This window comes from Staurois parvus, unplaced genomic scaffold (assembly GCF_062004578.1).
Source record: "Staurois parvus isolate SC_StPar_1 unplaced genomic scaffold, SC_StPar_1.0 ptg000130l, whole genome shotgun sequence".
In the NCBI taxonomy this organism is placed as follows: Eukaryota; Metazoa; Chordata; class Amphibia; order Anura; family Ranidae; genus Staurois; species Staurois parvus.
Window position 1 is genome coordinate 4,805,351 of NW_028317926.1, and position 19,466 is coordinate 4,824,816.

Here is a 19,466-nt window from a genome sequence, read left to right on the forward strand (position 1 = left end):
GCACCCCCTGTGCTGCAGAGGGTTGAGACTCGGGCGTGCAGTCCAGGGCCAGGCATATTCCATTTCCTAGTGAATTATTTTTCTCCTCCATTGGATACAGCTGTGTGAACCTTTTAGGAGAACACCACCCTATCAGGGTGAGCCCATTCTACAAATACTACTGCCTCTAATGAGGGTACAGGATAAAGAAAGGAACCTTATCAATGGCAGCTAAGAACCCAGAGGTGAAAACTTTGGAGAGGAATTCTCAAAAAGTGGCAGATTAAAAAAATCGTTGTGAACTAATCGCTGACAGAGAATTCACCAAGGCTCTCTGAGCCTGAGAGACACTATGAATATGAACCTCCTCCGATTCAGACTCCTCCACTAGGTTATCTACCAGCTGTCCCTCTTCAAGTTCCTTCTCATCTACCTCATCATCCACGTCCACCTATTCCTCTTCTATAACAGGAAAAGATACCGGAGAAGGGGATCGCCTATGCTTCTTACTGCAATGCACCATAAAGGCAATATCCCAGCTTAAGCCATCTACGCCAGCTGACAAATCCTCTTTCGTAATATACAAAGATGATGATGACATCCTGGCAGTAGCTACACAACCAGACAAGCGTAGGGGCTCAGAACTATCCTTAACCCCTAGCCTGTCAGGGAAATATTACACCAGAGGGACTACTTCCAGTGTCCTCAAGACATGATGCGGCACCCATGCACCTTTCCCAGCTGTGTTCCCACCTTCCTGGTTTCTGGAAAAGTTAAACTTGCTTACAAATACACATGGGGACGTGTGTCAGAAAAACAGGCAGTCCCAATCAGATGAGTACACTTGAAAAAAAAAAAAAAGAAGTATAAAGTTACCATAGGATACTTCCATCCCCAGCTACCAGTGCCCCTTCCTCCACAGGTGTACTTATGTGTGCCCAAAGGTACAATACTGCCCTGTGCCTCATGATGAAAGGTGCTCTACAGCAAGGACTGCAACACATGCTAGCTGTCTCTTCCATTTAAAATTGCCACTCGGAGCCCTTCTGTGATGTCACAAGCACTGTGTGTGCCTGTGTCTCAAAAACGTGCAACATTCCTTCACTCCTCTCACCCTGAACAAAGGCCGCACTGTGCACCTATCTCATAGCAAGAAAAAGCAGCCAGAATGTCCAGGGGTACTTCAGTTAAAGACCAGCAAATAAAATCCCATCACAGATCGGTACAGCTAGTAGAGCCAGACATGCACCATACTGCCCTCAAGAGATACTTGAGGAAGGGACAGCCAACTTCCATCCTACAAACACCACATCTAGTGGAACACATAGAGAGGACTGGTAGCATACAAAACAATAGGAGTGAAAAAACTGGGATCAAGGCTATCATGGATTTACCGCAGGTTCTGACCTAGAAAGTGAAGAACAAATCTTCACCCATCATGTTAGGTAATGTCACTCAGGACCTTCAGGAATTCGATCCGCCTTTCTTCGGGTTCACTACCCCAGACCTGTATAGCACCCTACTGGAAACACCTTGGTCTGTTACTACTGCGCAGTGTTACGCATGGTCCAGTGCCGGATAGCTGCATTACAGGCAATCCCCACATACTGACCTCTTTCATCATGGCAGGGCCTAGGTACCACTCATCTGAGCATTTTAGTCATAGGAATGGATCCAGGAAGTCAAACACTTGATCCCTACTGGAACCATTTTGAGCACATGGCAGTGTTTGTGCAGAGAGCTGCACACCTGTGACCATCACCTTCAAACAGTGGCGAAAAAATTGAAGCACTTCCTGTGTGGGGTAAGGTCATATGCCAGTGTCCATTCACCTGTAGGTGGCACATAAATCATTAAGGATTAATATAGTTGCTCTGTGTCCCATGGTGTATAATAAAGAAAATTCAATAGTGTCTACTTCTTTATAAATAGCAGGATGGGTCACTAAAATATACATTTTTGGGTTTTGGGTCAACTATCCCTTTAAGTATTAGATCTCTACAGGTGAAACTCAAAAAATTAGAATATCGTGCAAAAGTTCATTTATTTCAATAATGCAACTTAAAAGGTGAAATTAATATATGAGATAGACTCATTACACGCAAAGCAAGATAGTTCAGGCCGTGATTTGTCATAATTGTGATGATTATGGCTTACAGCTCATGAAAACCCCAAATCCACAATCTCAGAAAATTACAATATTACATGCAATCAATAAAACAAGGATTGTACATAGAACAATATCGAACCTCTGAAAAGTATAAGCATGCATACGTACTCAGTACTTGGTTTGGGACCCTTTTGCAGCAATTACTGCCTCAATGCGGTGTGTCATGGAAGCTATCAGCCTGTGGCACTGCTGAGGTGTTATGGAAGACCAGGATGCTTCAATAGCGGCCTTCAGCTCTTCTGCATTGTTCGGTCTCATGTCTCTCATCTTTCTCTTGGCAATGCCCCATAGATTCTCTATGGGGTTCAGGTCAGGCGAGTTTGCTGGCCAATCAAGCACAGTAATCCCACGGTCATTGAACCAGGTTTTGGTGCTTTTGGCAGTGTGGGCAGGTGCCAAGTCCTGCTGGAAAATGAAGTCAGCATCCCCATAAAGCTCGTCTGCGGAAGGAAGCATGAAGTGCTCCAAAATCTCCTGGTAGATGGCTGCGTTGACCCTGGACTTAATGAAGCACAGTGGACCAACACCAGCAGATGACATGGCTCCCCAAATCAACACAGACTGTGGAAACTTCACACTGGACTTCAAGCATCTTGCAGTGTGTGCCTCTCCATTCTTCCTCCATACTCTGGGTCCTTGGTTTCTAAATGAGATGCAAAAGTTGCTCTCATCAGAAAAGAGGACTTTGGACCACTGAGCAACAGACCAGGTCTGTTTTTTCTTTAGCCCAAGTAAGACGCTTCTGGTGTTGTTTGTTATTCAGGAGCGTCTTGACAAGAGGAATACGACATTTGAAGCCCATGTCCAGGATCCGTCTGTGTGTGGTAGCTCTTGATGCACTGACTCCAGCCTCAGTCCACTCCTTGTGAAAGTCCCCAACACTTTTGAATGGCCTTTTCGTGACAATCCTCTCCAGGCTGCGGTCATCCCTGCTGCTTGTGCACCTTTTTCTTCCACACTTTTCCCTTCCACATAACTTTCTTTCAGCACTTTGGGAACATCCAACTTCTTTTGCAATTACCTTTTGAGGCTTTCCCTCCTTATGGAGGGTGTCAATAATGGTTTTCTGCACAACTGTCAGGTCAGCAGTCTTTCCCATTATTGTGATTCCTACTGAACCAGACTGAGAGACCATTTAAAGTCTCAGGAACCCTTTGCAGGTGTTATGGCTTAATTAGCTGATTAGAGTGGGACACTTTGAGCCTAGAATATTGCACCTTTTTACAATATTCTAATTTTCTGAGATTGTGGATTTGGGGTTTTCATGAGCTGTAAGCCATAATCATCACAATTATGACAAATCACAGCTTGAACTATCTTGCTTTGCATGTAATGAGTCTATCTCATATATTAGTTTCACCTTTTAAGTTGCATTACTGAAATAAATGAACTTTTGCACGATGTTCTAATTTTTCGAGTTTCACCTGTAGTAGCTGCTATAGTATGTGATGCTGCTAATGATTCATTTTGAATGCAATAATGTCTCCAGGTACAACAGCCACAAGCTTACCTCTGTTTACATTAGCAAATGGTCCTTCAACATCAATAGAACTATGAGCAAATTCTGGTCCCCGAAATGACTGTTGAAGCTGCATCATGCTGCCCATTGAGGGTTCACTTCCTAAGGCTCCACTTGTCCAATAGTCACACTGTGTGCCAGGAACTTTACACAAAAGATAAACAATTAACTTTTTCTATAAAAGGGATAGCATTTCTGTATATGAAAAATACGTAACTAATGTAGAATTTAGCATTTGTCTAAAGTTTATTTCCTTATGCATAAACAACAGATTGTGGAGCGCTCCAAAATCTGTGCAACATCCAACGCAGTTACATGGGGATATTTAAAAGTCGTTTCCTTATACTTTAAAGCAGTGGTTCTCAACCTTCCTAATGCCGTGACCCTTTAATACAGTTCCTCATGTTGTGGTGACCCCAACCATAAAATTATTTACCCAGTAATTATAATTCATGAGTGTCGTTTTACCTCCAATACTGCTGCTTTCAACACAGTAGCTGCTTTTAACAGAGTAGCTGCTTTCAACACAGCAGCTGCTTTCTACACAGTAGCTGCTCTTTACACATCGGAAATATGTGTTTTCTGATGGTCTTAGGGGACCCCTGTGAAAGGGTCTTTTGACCACCAAAGGGGTCGCGACCCACAGGTTGAGAACAACTGCTTTAAAGGAACTCTAATCTACTTCCATGAACATTACCTGTCACATCAGTGTCATTGTCATCGGAATCTGACTCGCCTGGATCAAACACCTGTATCCCCTGTGCCTGTAGTCTCTGCAGTTTGGTTTCAAGGTCTCGCTTGGCTCGAAGCAAATCCTGGATCTCCTTTTCTTTTGTTTCTCTAAAGATCTTTTGGAAAGGTTTGTTATTTACAAAGCTACAAACAACTTCAACAAAAGTTTACTAAACACAAAAGGATGATAAATATATCTCATAGAAATTGGGGTTAACATTGCAGCTTTAAAGCGAGCATGTACTGTGACCATGCAGGACAAATGTATTTTCTTTTTGCAATTCCTCTGAAGGTTCAAGTTACAAAACTTCAATCAGGTAGTGTTTGTGACCTGCTAGCACTAGGCTGCCTGAGCTGTATTGGTACTACCTAGAATCCTCTAAACACTTTTTGCTGTACCCAGTTGCTGCATGTATAGCAAAAAGAAAGGCAATGTAATTTCACAAAAATAAGTCTCACTCACTTGAACTATCTTGCATTTTGGCCTTGCACACAGTGCCACTAAACACTCTGGGTGAATGGTCATATCACACAGCTATTTAATCTGGATTGAGACCCTATGGGGGCAGGTAGACTTAATCTGGCCATACACAGCTTAGATTTCAGCCAATGTCTCCTGGTTTGGCCAAAATTTAAGCAATGTATAGTCCTATTGGCACCATTCCCTTCAACAAAAGTCGATTGTTTAATTGACTTTCTGCCGAAGGAGCCTCTCAGAAAAATGTTGTCTGAACAGCCCACATGAAAGAAAAATATATTTTAAATATATTTAAAAAAATATTCGGCCAAAATATATTGACATATATTTGAAATACTACAATTTTGGCTGTATTCAATATACATATATATATATATATATATATATATATATTATACTGTATGTTTAAATGCATTTTTATATATATTATAAAATATATGAAAAATATTTTTAAAAATATATATTTTTAAATATATTCTTCAGATTTTTTTTTTAACATATAAAAAAAGTCATTTTAACATCTATTTTTACATATATTTGTAAAAGCATTCTAAAAAGGTCGATTAAATGTATTTTTAAAGACATACAGTATATTTGAAAATGTATTTTTAAAACATTTTTTCACATATTTTGTAATATATAAAAAATGCATTTCAACATTGTGTGTGTGTGTCATATATATATATATATATATATATATATATATATACACACATACATACATATATATACACACACACACACAATTATATGTTGAAAAAAAATCTGAAGAATATATTTAAAAATATATATTTATAAAAATATTTTCATATATTTTATAATATATATTAAAATGCATTTCAACATACAGTATATTATAATATATATATATATATATATATATATATATATATATATAAATATAAATGAATATTGAATAGGGCCAAAATTGTAGTATTTCAAATATATGTCAATATATTTGGGAAGAAAATTTTTGAATATATATTTAAAATATATTTTTCTTCCACCTGAGAGCAACTAGAGCCAATCGGCTGCAGTCACTGTTTGGATATTCTGACAGCCATATATCAAACAGAAAAAAAATACATCTCCACCTTTGCGCTTATAGGAGATCATAGAATCAGTCTCATATCATCCTTGAGGAACGCTGATCACATACTAATTCTTCTGCAGCTGTCCCTGTAGATCAGCACAAGGGGATGCAGGGCTATATTGGAAACCCTTTGCTGTTTTTTTGTTTTGCTACTAACATATACAACCCAGTGTAGATCCTGACATTTCCTGTGCCAAAATGCTGATGTCCCTCTTTAGTCTGCTCCTGCAAAATAATGCATCTTTTTTCAAAATTATTGTTTTTCCTTTTTTTTTTTCTTTTTTTTTTACCAGTGGCCATTGTAGTGTATTACTTGCCAGTTCTGATGCTCTGCTTTCCCTCTTATCCATCCCTCATATGTATCCTGAGCACCCGTATGTGACCTAGAAAATGGGTGGGATGGATGTTAAGGGAAGACAGCAGGAGCCGGAGAAGGTAGGTGTAGCCTTGCAGCTTAGCTGGCTGCTTCTGTGTGCGGCTCTGCTGTGGGGAGAAGTTCTTCAAAGGGGGCCGGCACTGCGGGGACACGATCTACCCATCATCCACTCGTAATCAACTGGTAGATTGCAATCGATGGGCTGCCGACCCCCACATTAGTGTATGGTCATCTTTAGGAAACCTGCCCTGAACATTACAGTTCTTCACTGAGATAAGCTGGTTCTGCCTACAGTGTTTGTCTTCTAACCCGCACCTATCCATAGACATAACATTACAGCAGGAATTACTGTACCAGATTATGGAGCACTCAGAAACTTTGCTATTATGAGGGAGTTGGGATTATGCCTTATCGTTGGACAGCCTAAGGCATGTTTAAGTTATTGAGAGAAATATAGGATCTGTCATTTCTGGCTTGTTTTGAGAGAGGGAGGTTGTAGGGTAGTCACCCTCATCCTATCTATTAAATCAGAAAGGTGGAACAGGTACAGTGGGTATAGAAAAGAATCACTCCCCTTTAAAATAATCACATTTTGTTGTTTTGTAGCCTGAAATGAAGGAAGACCGACAAAAAAAAAGTGTCAAAATCACGAAAAATGGCCGACCGATTACCCCACTAACGATCCGAAAATCAGCCGATTTTTTTTTTTGGACGAAAAATCAGCCGATTTTCTCCCTGTCTATGACCTGCATTAGTCTGGGCTCTGACTAGGCCATGCAAGGACATTCACCTTTTTCTCCTTCAACCACTGTGTGGTCATTTTTGCTGTGTGCTTTGGGTCATTGTCATGTTAGAAGGTAAACCTTCTTCCCATTGACAACTTTCTGGCAGAGGGCAGCAGATTTTCCTCAAGAATTTGACGGTATTTTGCCCCATCCATTTTTCCATCTATCCTGACAAGTGCTCCAGTCCCTGCTGCAGAGAGCAGCCCAATAACAGGACATTACCACTGTCATGCTTTACTGTAGGAATGGTGCTATCTGAATGGTGAGCTGCCAGATATATCGTTTAGTGTTGAGGCCAAACAATTACATTTTAGTCTCACCTGACCAGAACACCTTTTCCATGTGGCCTCAGAATCTTCAAGGTGTGTTTTGGCAAAGCTCAGGTGTAACTACATCTGGCCTTTCCTGCATACCTCCCAAACAAGCCACATTTGTGGAGAATTTGTGATATTGTCACATGCACACAATGACCACTCTTTGTTATAAATTTCTTCAGCTGCTTCAGAGTTGCTGTGGGCCTCTTGGTAGCCTCTCTGACGAGTTTCCTCCTTGCTCTTTCATCCAGTGGAGGGACGTCCTGATCCAGGGAGGGTCTGTGTTGCACCCAATGCCTTCCACTTCTTAATAATAGACTTCACTGTGCTTCCAGGCATTAACAAAGACTTTTAGTTTTTTTGGATCCATCTCCTGACTTGTGTCTGTCCACAAATTTGTCCCCAAGATCTTTTGACAGTGCCTTGCCACCCATAGTTGATTGTTTGCTTCAGTTGCACTACTAGGGACTGAAATACTACAGGAAAGCTCTTTTCATGCTGAGCTAATAATGACCACATCGGATCACAGTGGAAAGTTAAATGGCTTTGTGTGCAATTGAGAAGGTGATTAGCTACACCTCATTGAGTTAAGTCATTTTTAGGAAGGGGTGTTCTTTTTACCAACTCAGTGATTCAGTTTTTGAGGTTTTTTTATTTTGTTCTGGCTTGTTGGTGTGATATCTTTCACTTGGATGTTATAAGATGCACTGAGCAAATACAGCTGGACAAAACAAACAAAAAAAAACCTTAAACCTCTTCACGCCGGCCGAACGCAAATGTGCGGCCTCCCGGCGTCTGGGCCTAGACACCCAGCGGCCGCACATTTGCTTTCTATTAAAAAAGAACAAATGTGCTGAGAGCGCGTGCCCTGCACACTCCCAGCACACATGCCCCGTACTCACGGAAAGGTCCCGATCTCCTCTTTCGATTGTGACCTTTCCCGATCATGTGACCGCCGTGATGGCATGTCACTGAGGTCACATGACCCTAAACCCCACCCCGCCTCCCGGCTTCCGAAACCCTTAAAGGGACGGAAGCGCCGATGCAAAGGGGTTAATTTCAGGATGCAAAGCAACAAAATGTGATTATTTTAAAGGGGGGTGATTCATTTCTATACCCACTGTATGCAGACATTATCTGAAATCTGAAACATATGATCTCCTGCCCTGTATGTTTGTCCTAGGTCAAAAAATTACTAGACAGTAAAACCAGAATAAGGATGACGACCCCAGGTCCTTTATCTTTAAAAAACAAGGCAGTTACTACATTTACATTCACGAGGTTCTCAAACATATTTCTTAAAGTCTTAGTATTTTTTTAACAAACAGCTTTACTTTTATACTAGCAAACTATCTGGTAGCTTTGAGATATAAAGCAGAGAAGGACAAGGTCGTAGCTCATAAGATATTTCACCCTCTGCATTTGTGTATCAGCTGCTCAACTGTTATAAAGTGAAACGAAAGGTCCGCTAATATTCATTGTGAGCAGGCAAGCCTTTTATTACAGAAGAGACATGCAATTTCTCTTCTGCAATAAAACAAACTTACATGCCTGCTCACAGTGATCCCTGGACTGTAACTGAGCTGCGCATGCACAGCTCAGCTTCCAGCAACCAGCCCAATATATGTGTACTGGGACAACTAGTTCCTGCACATGCACAGGAGTGACATCATCCCACGTCAGCCAATAAATATAACTGGAAACTAGCACACAGAAGAAGATGCTGGTGGTGGCCAGGGACAAGATAACTGGAGGAAAGGGGAGTATCTCTCCTCCCTTTAGTTTTACTTCAGAGTTGAACTAAACCTATAGATTGAACGGTTTCCCAAAACTGTTACATTCCAGGCAAGCAGTGAATGATAATAGTCACAGTTGCTTGTGTTCTCAACAGTACTGTCAAACTATCAAACGGCTGGTGTCATAACCAATCACTGGAGCAACACTGTGGCAACTGTAGATCAAGCAGAGGTTAGGATGGAAGCTTCCTTGGCTATAAAAGGATAAGAGGGTTTAGTTCTGCTTTAAATACCATTAATTAAATGGAGCCACAAAAGAAAAGAAATGAAGGCATACAAAGTACAACTCATCCAATAGCCATCATCATTGATAAAATGCAGCCAGTTTCTTTCACAAAATGCTTAGTATGTGCACCCACCATCAGCAATTCACTGGTAAAACATGCAAGTGCTTGGTATCTGTTGCATTTTTCCTCAATAAACAGGCTTATACCTTAAACTGTCTTTTCACTTTATCTCTATCATGTTCAAAAGTAGCAGCTCTCTCCATAGCTTGATATTTAGCTTCAACCGCACTCTCTTTCTCTCTGAGGTTCTTCTGATAGGTCTTCTGAAGGGCCTAAAATAAACCAAACAAACAGCAAAATATAGCAATAAAGTCTGCATTACATATTTTATCCATATATTACACACACACTGCTCAAAAAAATTAAAGGAACACTTTTTATTCACAGTATAGCATCATGTCAATTAAACTCCTGGGATATTGATCAGGTCAGTTAAGTAGCAGAGGGGGTTGTTAATCAGTTTCAGCTGCTTTGGTGTTAATTAAATTAACATCAGGTGCACTAGATGAACAATGGGACGACCCCCCCAAAACAGGAATGGTTTTACAGGTGGAGGCCACGGACATTTTTTCCCTACTCATCTTTTCTGACTATTCCTCACTATTTTTGCGTTTGGCTAGGGCAGTGTTTCTCAACTCCAGTCCTCATGGACCCCCAACAGGTCATGTTTTCAGGATTTCCCTCAGATGAAACAGCTGTGGTAATTACTAAGGCAGTGAAACTGATCAAATCACCTGTGCAAAATAATGGAAATCCTGAAAACATGACCTGTTGGGGGTCCATGAGGACTGGAGTTGAGAAACACTGGGCTAGGGTCAGTGTCACTACTAGTAGCATGAGGCAATACCTGGACCCTACAGAGGTTGCACAGGCATTCCAACTCCTCCAGGATGGAACATCAATACGTGCCACTGCCAGAAGGTTTGCTGTGTCTCCCAGCACAGTCTCAAGAGCATGGAGGGGATTCCAGGATACAGGCAGCTACTCTAGGAGAGCTGGACAGGGCCATAGAAGGTCGTTAACGCATCAGCAGGACCAGTATCTGCTCCTTTGTGCAAGGAGGAACAGGATGAGCACTGCCAGAGCCCTACAAAATGACCTCCAGCAGGCCACTGGTGTGAATATCTCTGAACAATCAGAAACAGGCTTCATGAGGGTGGCTTGAGGGCCCAACATCCTCTAATGGACCCTGTGCTCACTGCCCGGCACCATAGAGCTCGACTGGCATTTGCCATTGAACATCAGAATTGGCAGGTATGCCACTGGCGCCCTGTGCTTTTCACAGATGAAAGCAGGTTCACCCTGAGCACATCTGACAGACATGAAACGGTCTTGAGAAGCTGTGGAGAACATTATGCTGCCTGTAACATCGTTCAGCATGACTGTTTTGGTGGTGGGTCAGTGATGGTCTAGAGAGGCATATCCATGGAGGGAAGCACAGACCTCTACAGCCTAGACAATGGCACCCTGACTGCCATTAGATATCGGGATGAAATCCTTGGACCCATTGTCAGACCCTACGCTGGTGCAGTAGGTCCTGGATTCCTCCTGGTGCATGACAATGCCCAGCCTCATGTGGCAAGAGTATGCAAGCAGTTCCTGGAGGATGACAGAACTGATACCATTGAATGGCCCCCACGCTCACCTAACCTAAATATAATAGCACACCTCTGGGATATCATGTTTTGGTCCATCAGACGCCACCAGGTTGCACCTCAGCCTGTCCAGAAGCTAAGTGATGCCTTGGTCCAGAGCTGGATGGAAATACTCCAGGACACCATCCATCGTCTCATTAGGAGCATGCCCCGATGTTTTCAGGCATGCATGTAAGCACATGAGGGCCATACAAACTACCACTTTGACCATTTTGTAAAATCAACTCAAAAAGTACCATTTTGAGTTGCTGCAATGAAATTTCAACAAAATAGACTTGCCTGCTGCATAATTTTTTCACTTTAATTTCCAGGTGTCTTTGAATTCAGTCCTCTGTAGGTTAATAATTTTCATTTCCTTCAAACAATGCAGCATTCTTACATTCGTAACACATTACCCAGTCCATATCAATATATATATCCAGCATGATATTTTTCCCCATTGAGATCTGATGTGTTTTCAAAGCGTTCCTTTAATTTTTTTGTGTGTGTATGTAATATACAGTTGCAAGAAAAAGTATGTGAACCCCTTGGGATTACGTGGAGTTTTGCATGAATTGGGCATAAAATGTGCTCTGAACGTCATCTAAGTCACAACAATAGAAGAACACAGTCTGCTGAACATAATACTACACAAATATTAGATGTTGCCATGGTTTAATTGCACATAACATGTAAACATTCACAGTGCAGGGAGGAAAAAGTATGTGAACCTTTGGACTTAATAACTGGTTGACCCTCCTTTGGCAGCAATAACCTCAACCAAACGTTTCCTGTAGTTGCAGATCAGACCTGCACAACGATCTGAAGTAATTTTGGACCACTCCTCTTCACAAAACTGTTTCAGTGTAGCAATATTCTTGGGATGTCTGGTGTGAATCGTTCTCTTAAGGTCATGCCCCAGCATTTCAATGGGGTTGAGGTCAGGACTCTGACTGGGCCACTCCAGAAGGCGTATTCTGTGCTGTTGCAGCCATTGTTTTGTTGAATTACTTGTATGCTTTGGGTCATTGTCCTGTTGCATCACCCATCCTCTGCGGAGCTTCAGTTGGCGGACAGATGGTCGTACGTTTTCCTGCAAAATGTCTTGATAAACTCTGGAATTAATTTTCCCATCAATGACAACAATCCGTCCAGGCCCTGAGGCAGCAAAGCAGCCCCAAACCATGATGCTCCCTCCGCCATGTTTTACAGTGGGGATGAGGTTTTGATGTTGGTGTGCTGTGCCTTTTTTCCTCCACACATAGTGTTGTGTGTTCTTCCCAAACAACTCAATCTTGGTTTCATCTGTCCACAGTATATTTTGCCAGTAGTGCTGTGGAACATCCAGGTGCTCTTTTGCAAACTTCAAACGTGCTGCAATATTCTTTTTGGACAGCAATGGCTTCCTCCGTGGTGTCCTCCCATGTACTCCATTCTTGTTTAATGTTTTCCTTATTGTAGATGTGTCAACAAAAATGTTAGCATGTGCCAGAGATTTCTGTAGGTCTTTAGCTGACACTCTGGGATTCTTCTTTACCTCATGCAGCATTCTGCGCTGTGCTCTTGCAGTCATTTTTACAGGACGACCACGCCTAGGGAGAGTAGCAACTGTGCTATACTTTCTCCATTTGTAGATGGTCTGTCTTACCGTGGACACATGAACATCAAGGCTTTTGGAGATACTTTTGTAACCCTTTCCAGCTTCATGCAAGTCAACAATTCTTGATCGTAGGTCTTCTGAGAGCTCTTTTCTGCGAGGCATGGTTCACATCAGACAGTGCTTCTTAAAACCAGTAAACCCAAAACAGGTGTGTGTTTTTTAAGGGCAGGACAGCTGTCAGCAACACATCCAATATCATCCCACTGATTGGAGTCAAGGTTGGCTCACTCCTGGCTCCAATTAGCTCTGGGAGAAGTCATTAGGCTAGGGCCTCACATACTTTTTCCTCCCTGCACTGTGAATGTTTACATGTTATGTGCAGTTAAACCATGGCAACATCTAATGTTTGTGTAGTATTATGTTCAGCAGACTGTGTTCTTCTATTGTTGTGACTTAGATGACGTTCAGAGCACATTTTATACCCAATTCATGCAAAACTCCACGTAATCCCAAGGGGTTCACATACTTTTTCTTGCAACTGTATATATATATATATATATATATATATATATATATATATATATATATATATATACACACACATACACACACACACACACACACACATATATATATAGAGAAAGTGAAGGAATTAAGTATTTGATCCTCTGCTGATTTTGAATGTTTGCCCCACTCACAAAGAAATGATCAGTCTAAAAATCGAATGGTAGGTGTATTGTAACACTGAGAGACAGAATAGCAACAGAAAATTCAAAAGAAATGCAGGTCTAACAAAATTATACACTGATCTGCATGTTCATGAGGGAAATAAGTATTTGATCCCCTATCATTCAGCAGGATTACTTGTCTTTCATACAGGTAACATGCTGAGATTAGAAGCAGTCTTTTAAGGATGTCAGGGACAAGATTGTAGACCTACACAAGGCTGGACTGGGCTACCAAACTATTGCCAAGCAGCTTGGTGAGAAGGTGACAGTTGGTGCAATCATTTGCAAATGGAAGAAACATAAAACAACTGTCAGTCTCCCTAGGTCTGGTGCACCATGCAAGATCTCACCTCGTAGAGTGTCAATGATCATGAGAACAGTGAGGAATCATCCCAGAACTACACGTGAGGATCTCGTCAATGATCTCCAGGCAGCTGGGACCACAGTCACCAAGAAAACAATTGGTAACACACTACGCCGACAAGGATGGAAATCCTGCAGTGCCCGCAAGGTCCATCTGCTCAAGAAAGCACATGTCCAGGCCCGTCTAAAGTTTGCCACTGAACATCTGAATGATGCAGAGGAGGACTGGTTGAAAGTGTTGTGGTCAGATGAGACCAAAATTGAGCTCTTTGGTATTAACTCAACTCGCCGTGTTTGGAGAAGGAGGAATGCTGCCTATGACCCCAAGAACACCATCCCAACTGTCAAACATGGTGGTGGAACCATTCTGCTTTGGGGGTGTTTTCTGCTAAGGGGACAGGACAACTGTACTGCATCAAAGGGACGATGGACGGGGCAATGTACCGTCAAATCTTGGGTGAGAACCTTGAAAATGGGTCGTGGATGGGTGTTCCAGCATGACAATGACCCAAAACACATGGCCAAGGCAACAAAGGAGTGGCTCAAGAAGACATTAAGGTCCTGGAGTGGCCTAGCCAGTCTCCAGCCCTTAATCCGATTGAAAATCTGTGGAGGGAGCTGAAAGTTCGAGTTGACAAACGTCAGCCACCAAACCTTAATGACTTGGAGAGGATTTGCCAAGAGGAATGGGCCAAAATCCCTCCTGAGATGTGTGCAAACCTGGTGGCCAACTACAGGAAACGTCTGACCTCTGTGATTGCCAACAAGGGATTTGCCACCAAGTACTAAGTCATGCTTTGTGAAGGGGATCAAATACTTATTTCCCTCATGAACATGCAAATCAGTGCACAATTTGTTAGACATGCATTTCTTTTGAATATTTGCTGCTACTCTGTCTCTCAGTGCTACAATACACCTACCATTCAATTTTTAAATTATCATTATCTATACGTGTATATCACATCTGAATTCTTTAGGCCATTGCAAATTTGACTAGTTAATGTATTGTAGTTAAATACAAGTCAATAGCATATTTCAAGTTAGTGAACCTTAGTAACTGCACAATCAACATGAGATGTGTTTCATAAACTTTGTACATTCAGAGTTATGTTTAAACGGGACCCTCAACTTTAGAAACATGTTTCATCAATAAATTTGAAAAGTTACATAATGTTCTAATATACCATGTTTGACAAAAACAGCTCTTGTGGCTGTCGGATCCCTCGTTTTGATTCATATTATAACAGTAGTACTGTACTGTGCCTACATTCTGTAAAGTACTGCTGATAATAAATAGTTAATGATACTGATTTCCATAGATATGGTTGTCCTGATTTCCATCAAAGAAACCCAGTTTAGGACATTTCTCATTCAGTGTTTATTCAAATTTTTAATTCCCACCCAACAAAGCAGTTTCTTATTTGCTGCAGGCATTATTCTACTGATCAGATTTTCTGTCTACGACTACCTTGCCCATCATCACCTAACAACAATTTTGAAGGAATGAGAAATTTAATGTAGGTGGAATTTCCAAGAAATGACAATTCTCTGCATCCTAACCACCTCTTTAGAAGTCTATGGAGGGGGATTAACTAAAACTGTGCAAAATCTGGAGCAGCTCTGCATAGAAACTTATCAGCTTCCAGGTTTTTTTTTGTAAAACCTAATTGAACAAGCTGAAGTTAGAAGCTGATTGACTACCATGCACAGCTGCACACAGTGGCGGACTGACAACTCATGGGGCCCCCGGGCAACAGAGGATCATGAGGCCCCTGTGTACTTGGCCAAACTCAAAAAACCCTATACCAGGGGCATCTCATGGGGCCCCCTACTGACCCCGGGCAGTACCCGAATTTCCAAATGGTCAGTCCGCCACTGGCTGCACAAGATTTTACACTCTCCAGCTTTATTAAATCAACCCCTATGTCTTTAGTTTCTGTCCTTGTTTACTGCCTTCCAATGGCCTTCTTACAGTCAATGCCTCATACCCCCTAACTTCATACTCATATCCTACAGTATTTCACAGAAGTGAGCACACCTCTCACATTTTTGTAAATATTTAATTGTATCTTTTTATGTGACAACACTGAAGAAATGACACTTTGCTACAATGTAAAGTAGTGAGTGTACAGCTTGTATAACAGTGTAAATTTGCTGTCGCCTCAAAATAACTCTACACACAGCCATTAATGTCTAAACCGCTGGCAACAAAAGTGAGTACACCCCTAAGTGAAAATGTTCAAATTGGGCCCAAAGTGTCAATATTTTGTGTGGCCACCATTATTTTCCAGCACTGCCTTAACCCTCTTGGGCATGGAGCTCTCCAGAGCTTCACAGGTTGCCACTGGAGTCCTCTTCCACTCCTCCATGACGACATCACGGAGATGGTGGATGTTAGAGACCTTGCGCTCCTCCACCTTCCATTTGAGGATGCCCCACAGGTGCTCAATAGGGTTTAGGTCTGGAGACATGTTTGGCCAGTCCATCACCTTTACCCTCAGCTTCTTTAGCAAGACAGTGGTCGTCTTGGAGGAGTGTTTGGGGTCGTTAACATGTTGGAATACTGCCCTGCGGCCCAGTCTCCAAAGGGAGCGGATCATGCTCTGCTTCAGTATGTCACCGTACATGTTGGCATTCATGGTTCCCTCAATGAACTGTAGCTCCCCAGTGCCGGCAGCACTCATGCAGCCCCAGACCATGACACTCCCACCACCATGCTTGACTGTAGGCAAGACACACTTGTCTTTGTATTCCTCACCTGATTGCCACCACACACGCTTGACACCATCTGAACCAAATAAGTTTATCTTGGTCTCATCAGACCACAGGACATGGTTCCAATAATCCATGTCCTTAGCCTGCTTGTCTTCAGCAAACTGTTTGCGGGCTTTCTTGTGCATCATCTTTAGAAGAGGCTTCCTTCTGGGACGACAGCCATGCAGACCAATTTGATGCAGTGTGCGGAGTATGGTCTGAGCACTGACAGTCTGACCCCCCACCCCTTCAACCTCTGCAGCAATGCTGGCAGCACTCATACGTCTATTTCCCAAAGACAACCTCTGGATATGACGCTGAGCATGTGCACTCAACTTCTTTGGTCGACCATGGCAAGGCCTGTTCTAAGTGGAACCTGTCCTGTTAAACTGCTGTATGGTCTTGGCCATCATGCTGCAGTTCAGTTTCAGGGCCTTAGCAATCTTCTTATAGCCTAGGCCAGGCCTTCAAATTTCCACTCACCAATGCGAGCAGGTGAGTGGAAATTTCAAGGCCTGGCCTAGGCCCAATTATGGTTGGGGCGAGTGTGTCTCCAGGGCCATCTTGCTGAGCAGGCTTGGAACTCAGGGCTGGATCTGTCACTCGCACTGGGAGCCGTCAGACTGCTCAATAGTTGAGCAAAGTGAAAGCAAAAGAAGGAGTGTGTGCTGTGCCCTCTGCCTCCCCCTAAAGTGCAGTACCTGGCTCTGTGAGTGAACGTAACTAAGTACTGCAACTTTTTATATGGGTGTGTGTATGCATGTACATGTGTCTGTGTGCATGTACATGTGTTTGTGTGTATGTACATGTATGTGTGTGTGTTTGTGTGTATGTATGTACATGTGTCTGTGTGTATGTACATGTGTCTGTGCATGCGTATTTCTGTGTATGTACATGTGTCTCTGTGTATGTACATGTATGTGTGTCTGTACATGTGTCTATACATGTGTCTGTATGTGTGTGTGTGCACATGTGTCTCTGTGCGTATGTATGTACATGTCTGTGTGTGTATACAGGTGTCTGTGTGTATGTACATGTGTCTGTATGTAAACCTACATGTACAGTTGCAAGAAAAAGTATGTGAACCCCTTGGGATTACGTGGAGTTTTGCATGAACTGGGCATAAAATGTGTTCTGAACGTCATCTAAGTCACAACTATAGAAGAACACAGTCTGCTGAACATAATACTACACAAACATTAGATGTTGCCATGGTTTAATTGCACATAACATGTAAACATTCACAGTGCAGGGAGGAAAAAGTATGTGAGGCCCTAGCTTAATGACTTCTCCCAGAGCTAATTGGAGCCAGGAGTGAGCCAACCTTGACTCCAATCAGTGTGATGATATTGGATGTGTTGCTGACAGCTGTCCTGCCCTTAAAAAACACACACCTGTTTGGGGTTTACTGGTTTCAATAAGCACTGTCTGATGTGAACCATGCCTCGCAGAAAAGAGCTCTCACAAGACCTACGATCAAGAATTGTTGACTTGCATGAAGCTGGAAAGGGTTACAAAAGTATCTCCAAAAGCCTTGATGTTCATGTGTCCACGGTAAGACAGACTGTCTACAAATGGAGAAAGTTTAGCACTGTTGCTACTCTCCCTAGGCGTGATCGTCCTGTAAAAATGACTGCAAGAGCACAGCGCAGAATGCTGCATGAGGTAAAGAAGAATCCCAGAGTGTCAGCTAAAGACCTACAGAAATCTCTGGCACATGCTAACATTTTTGTTGACACATCTACAATAAGGAAAACATTAAACAAGAATGGAGTACATGGGAGGACACCACGGAGGAAGCCATTGCTGTCCAAAAAGAATATTGCAGCACGTTTGAAGTTTGCAAAAGAGCACCTGGATGTTCCACAGCACTACTGGCAAAATATACTGTGGACAGATGAAACCAAGATTGAGTTGTTTGGGAAGAACACCCAACACTATGTGTGGAGAAAAAAAGGCACAGCACACCAACATCAAAACCTCATCCCCACTGTAAAACATGGCGGAGGGAGCATCATGGTTTGGGGCTGCTTTGCTGCCACAGGGCCTGGACGGATTGTTGTCATTGATGGGAAAATGAATTCCAGAGTTTATCAAGACATTTTGCAGGAAAACGTACGACCATCTGTCCGCCAACTGAAGCTCCGCAGAGGATGGGTGATGCAACAGGACAATGACCCAAAGCATACAAGTAATTCAACAAAACAATGGCTGCAACAGCACAGAATACGCCTTCTGGAGTGGCCCAGTCAGAGTCCTGACCTCAACCCGATTGAAATGCTGTGGCATGACCTTAAGAGAGCGATTCACACCAGACATTCCAAGAATATTGCTACACTGAAACAGTTTTGTGAAGAGGAGTGGTCCAAAATGACTCCAGATCATTGTGCAGGTCTGATCTGCAACTACAGGAAACATTTGGTTGAGGTTATTGCTGCCAAAGGTGGGTCAAACAGTTATTAAGTCCAAAGGTTCACATACTTTTTCCTCCCTGCACTGTGAATGTTTACATGTTATGTGCAATTAAACCATGGCAACATCTAATGTTTGTGTAGTATTATGTTCAGCAGACTGTGTTCTTCTATTGTTGTGACTTAGATGACGTTCAGAGCACATTTTATGCCCAATTCATGCAAAACTCCACGTAATCCCAAGGGGTTCACATACTTTTTCTTGCAACTGTATGGGTGGTTTGGTCAGGTTCAGGATTATGTGGTTATTATGGGTGGTAGAGTATGGGACATTTGAGGTACTGCTGGGTTGGATAGTAGGTAGGATATGCTTGGTAGAGTTATGGTTTTGTGAGTGAAAGATTATGGGGGGGTTATGGTTGTATGCGGTGCATGGTCTAAGTATGA

General features: G+C 42.4%; 1 protein-coding gene across 1 annotated transcript in view; it reads right to left on the reverse strand.

Moving 5' to 3' along the window:
* NPHP3 (nephrocystin 3) overlaps positions 1-19,466 on the reverse strand; it is a 125,446-nt gene that overhangs the window by 89,546 nt on the left and 16,434 nt on the right. The window contains exons 3-5 of the mRNA XM_089672535.1: positions 9,676-9,801; positions 4,366-4,516; positions 3,660-3,812 (exon numbers count right to left, since the gene is read on the reverse strand). Coding sequence (XP_089528661.1) covers positions 3,660-3,812; positions 4,366-4,516; positions 9,676-9,801 — 430 coding nt within the window. The remainder of the gene's footprint in view (positions 1-3,659; positions 3,813-4,365; positions 4,517-9,675; positions 9,802-19,466) is intronic.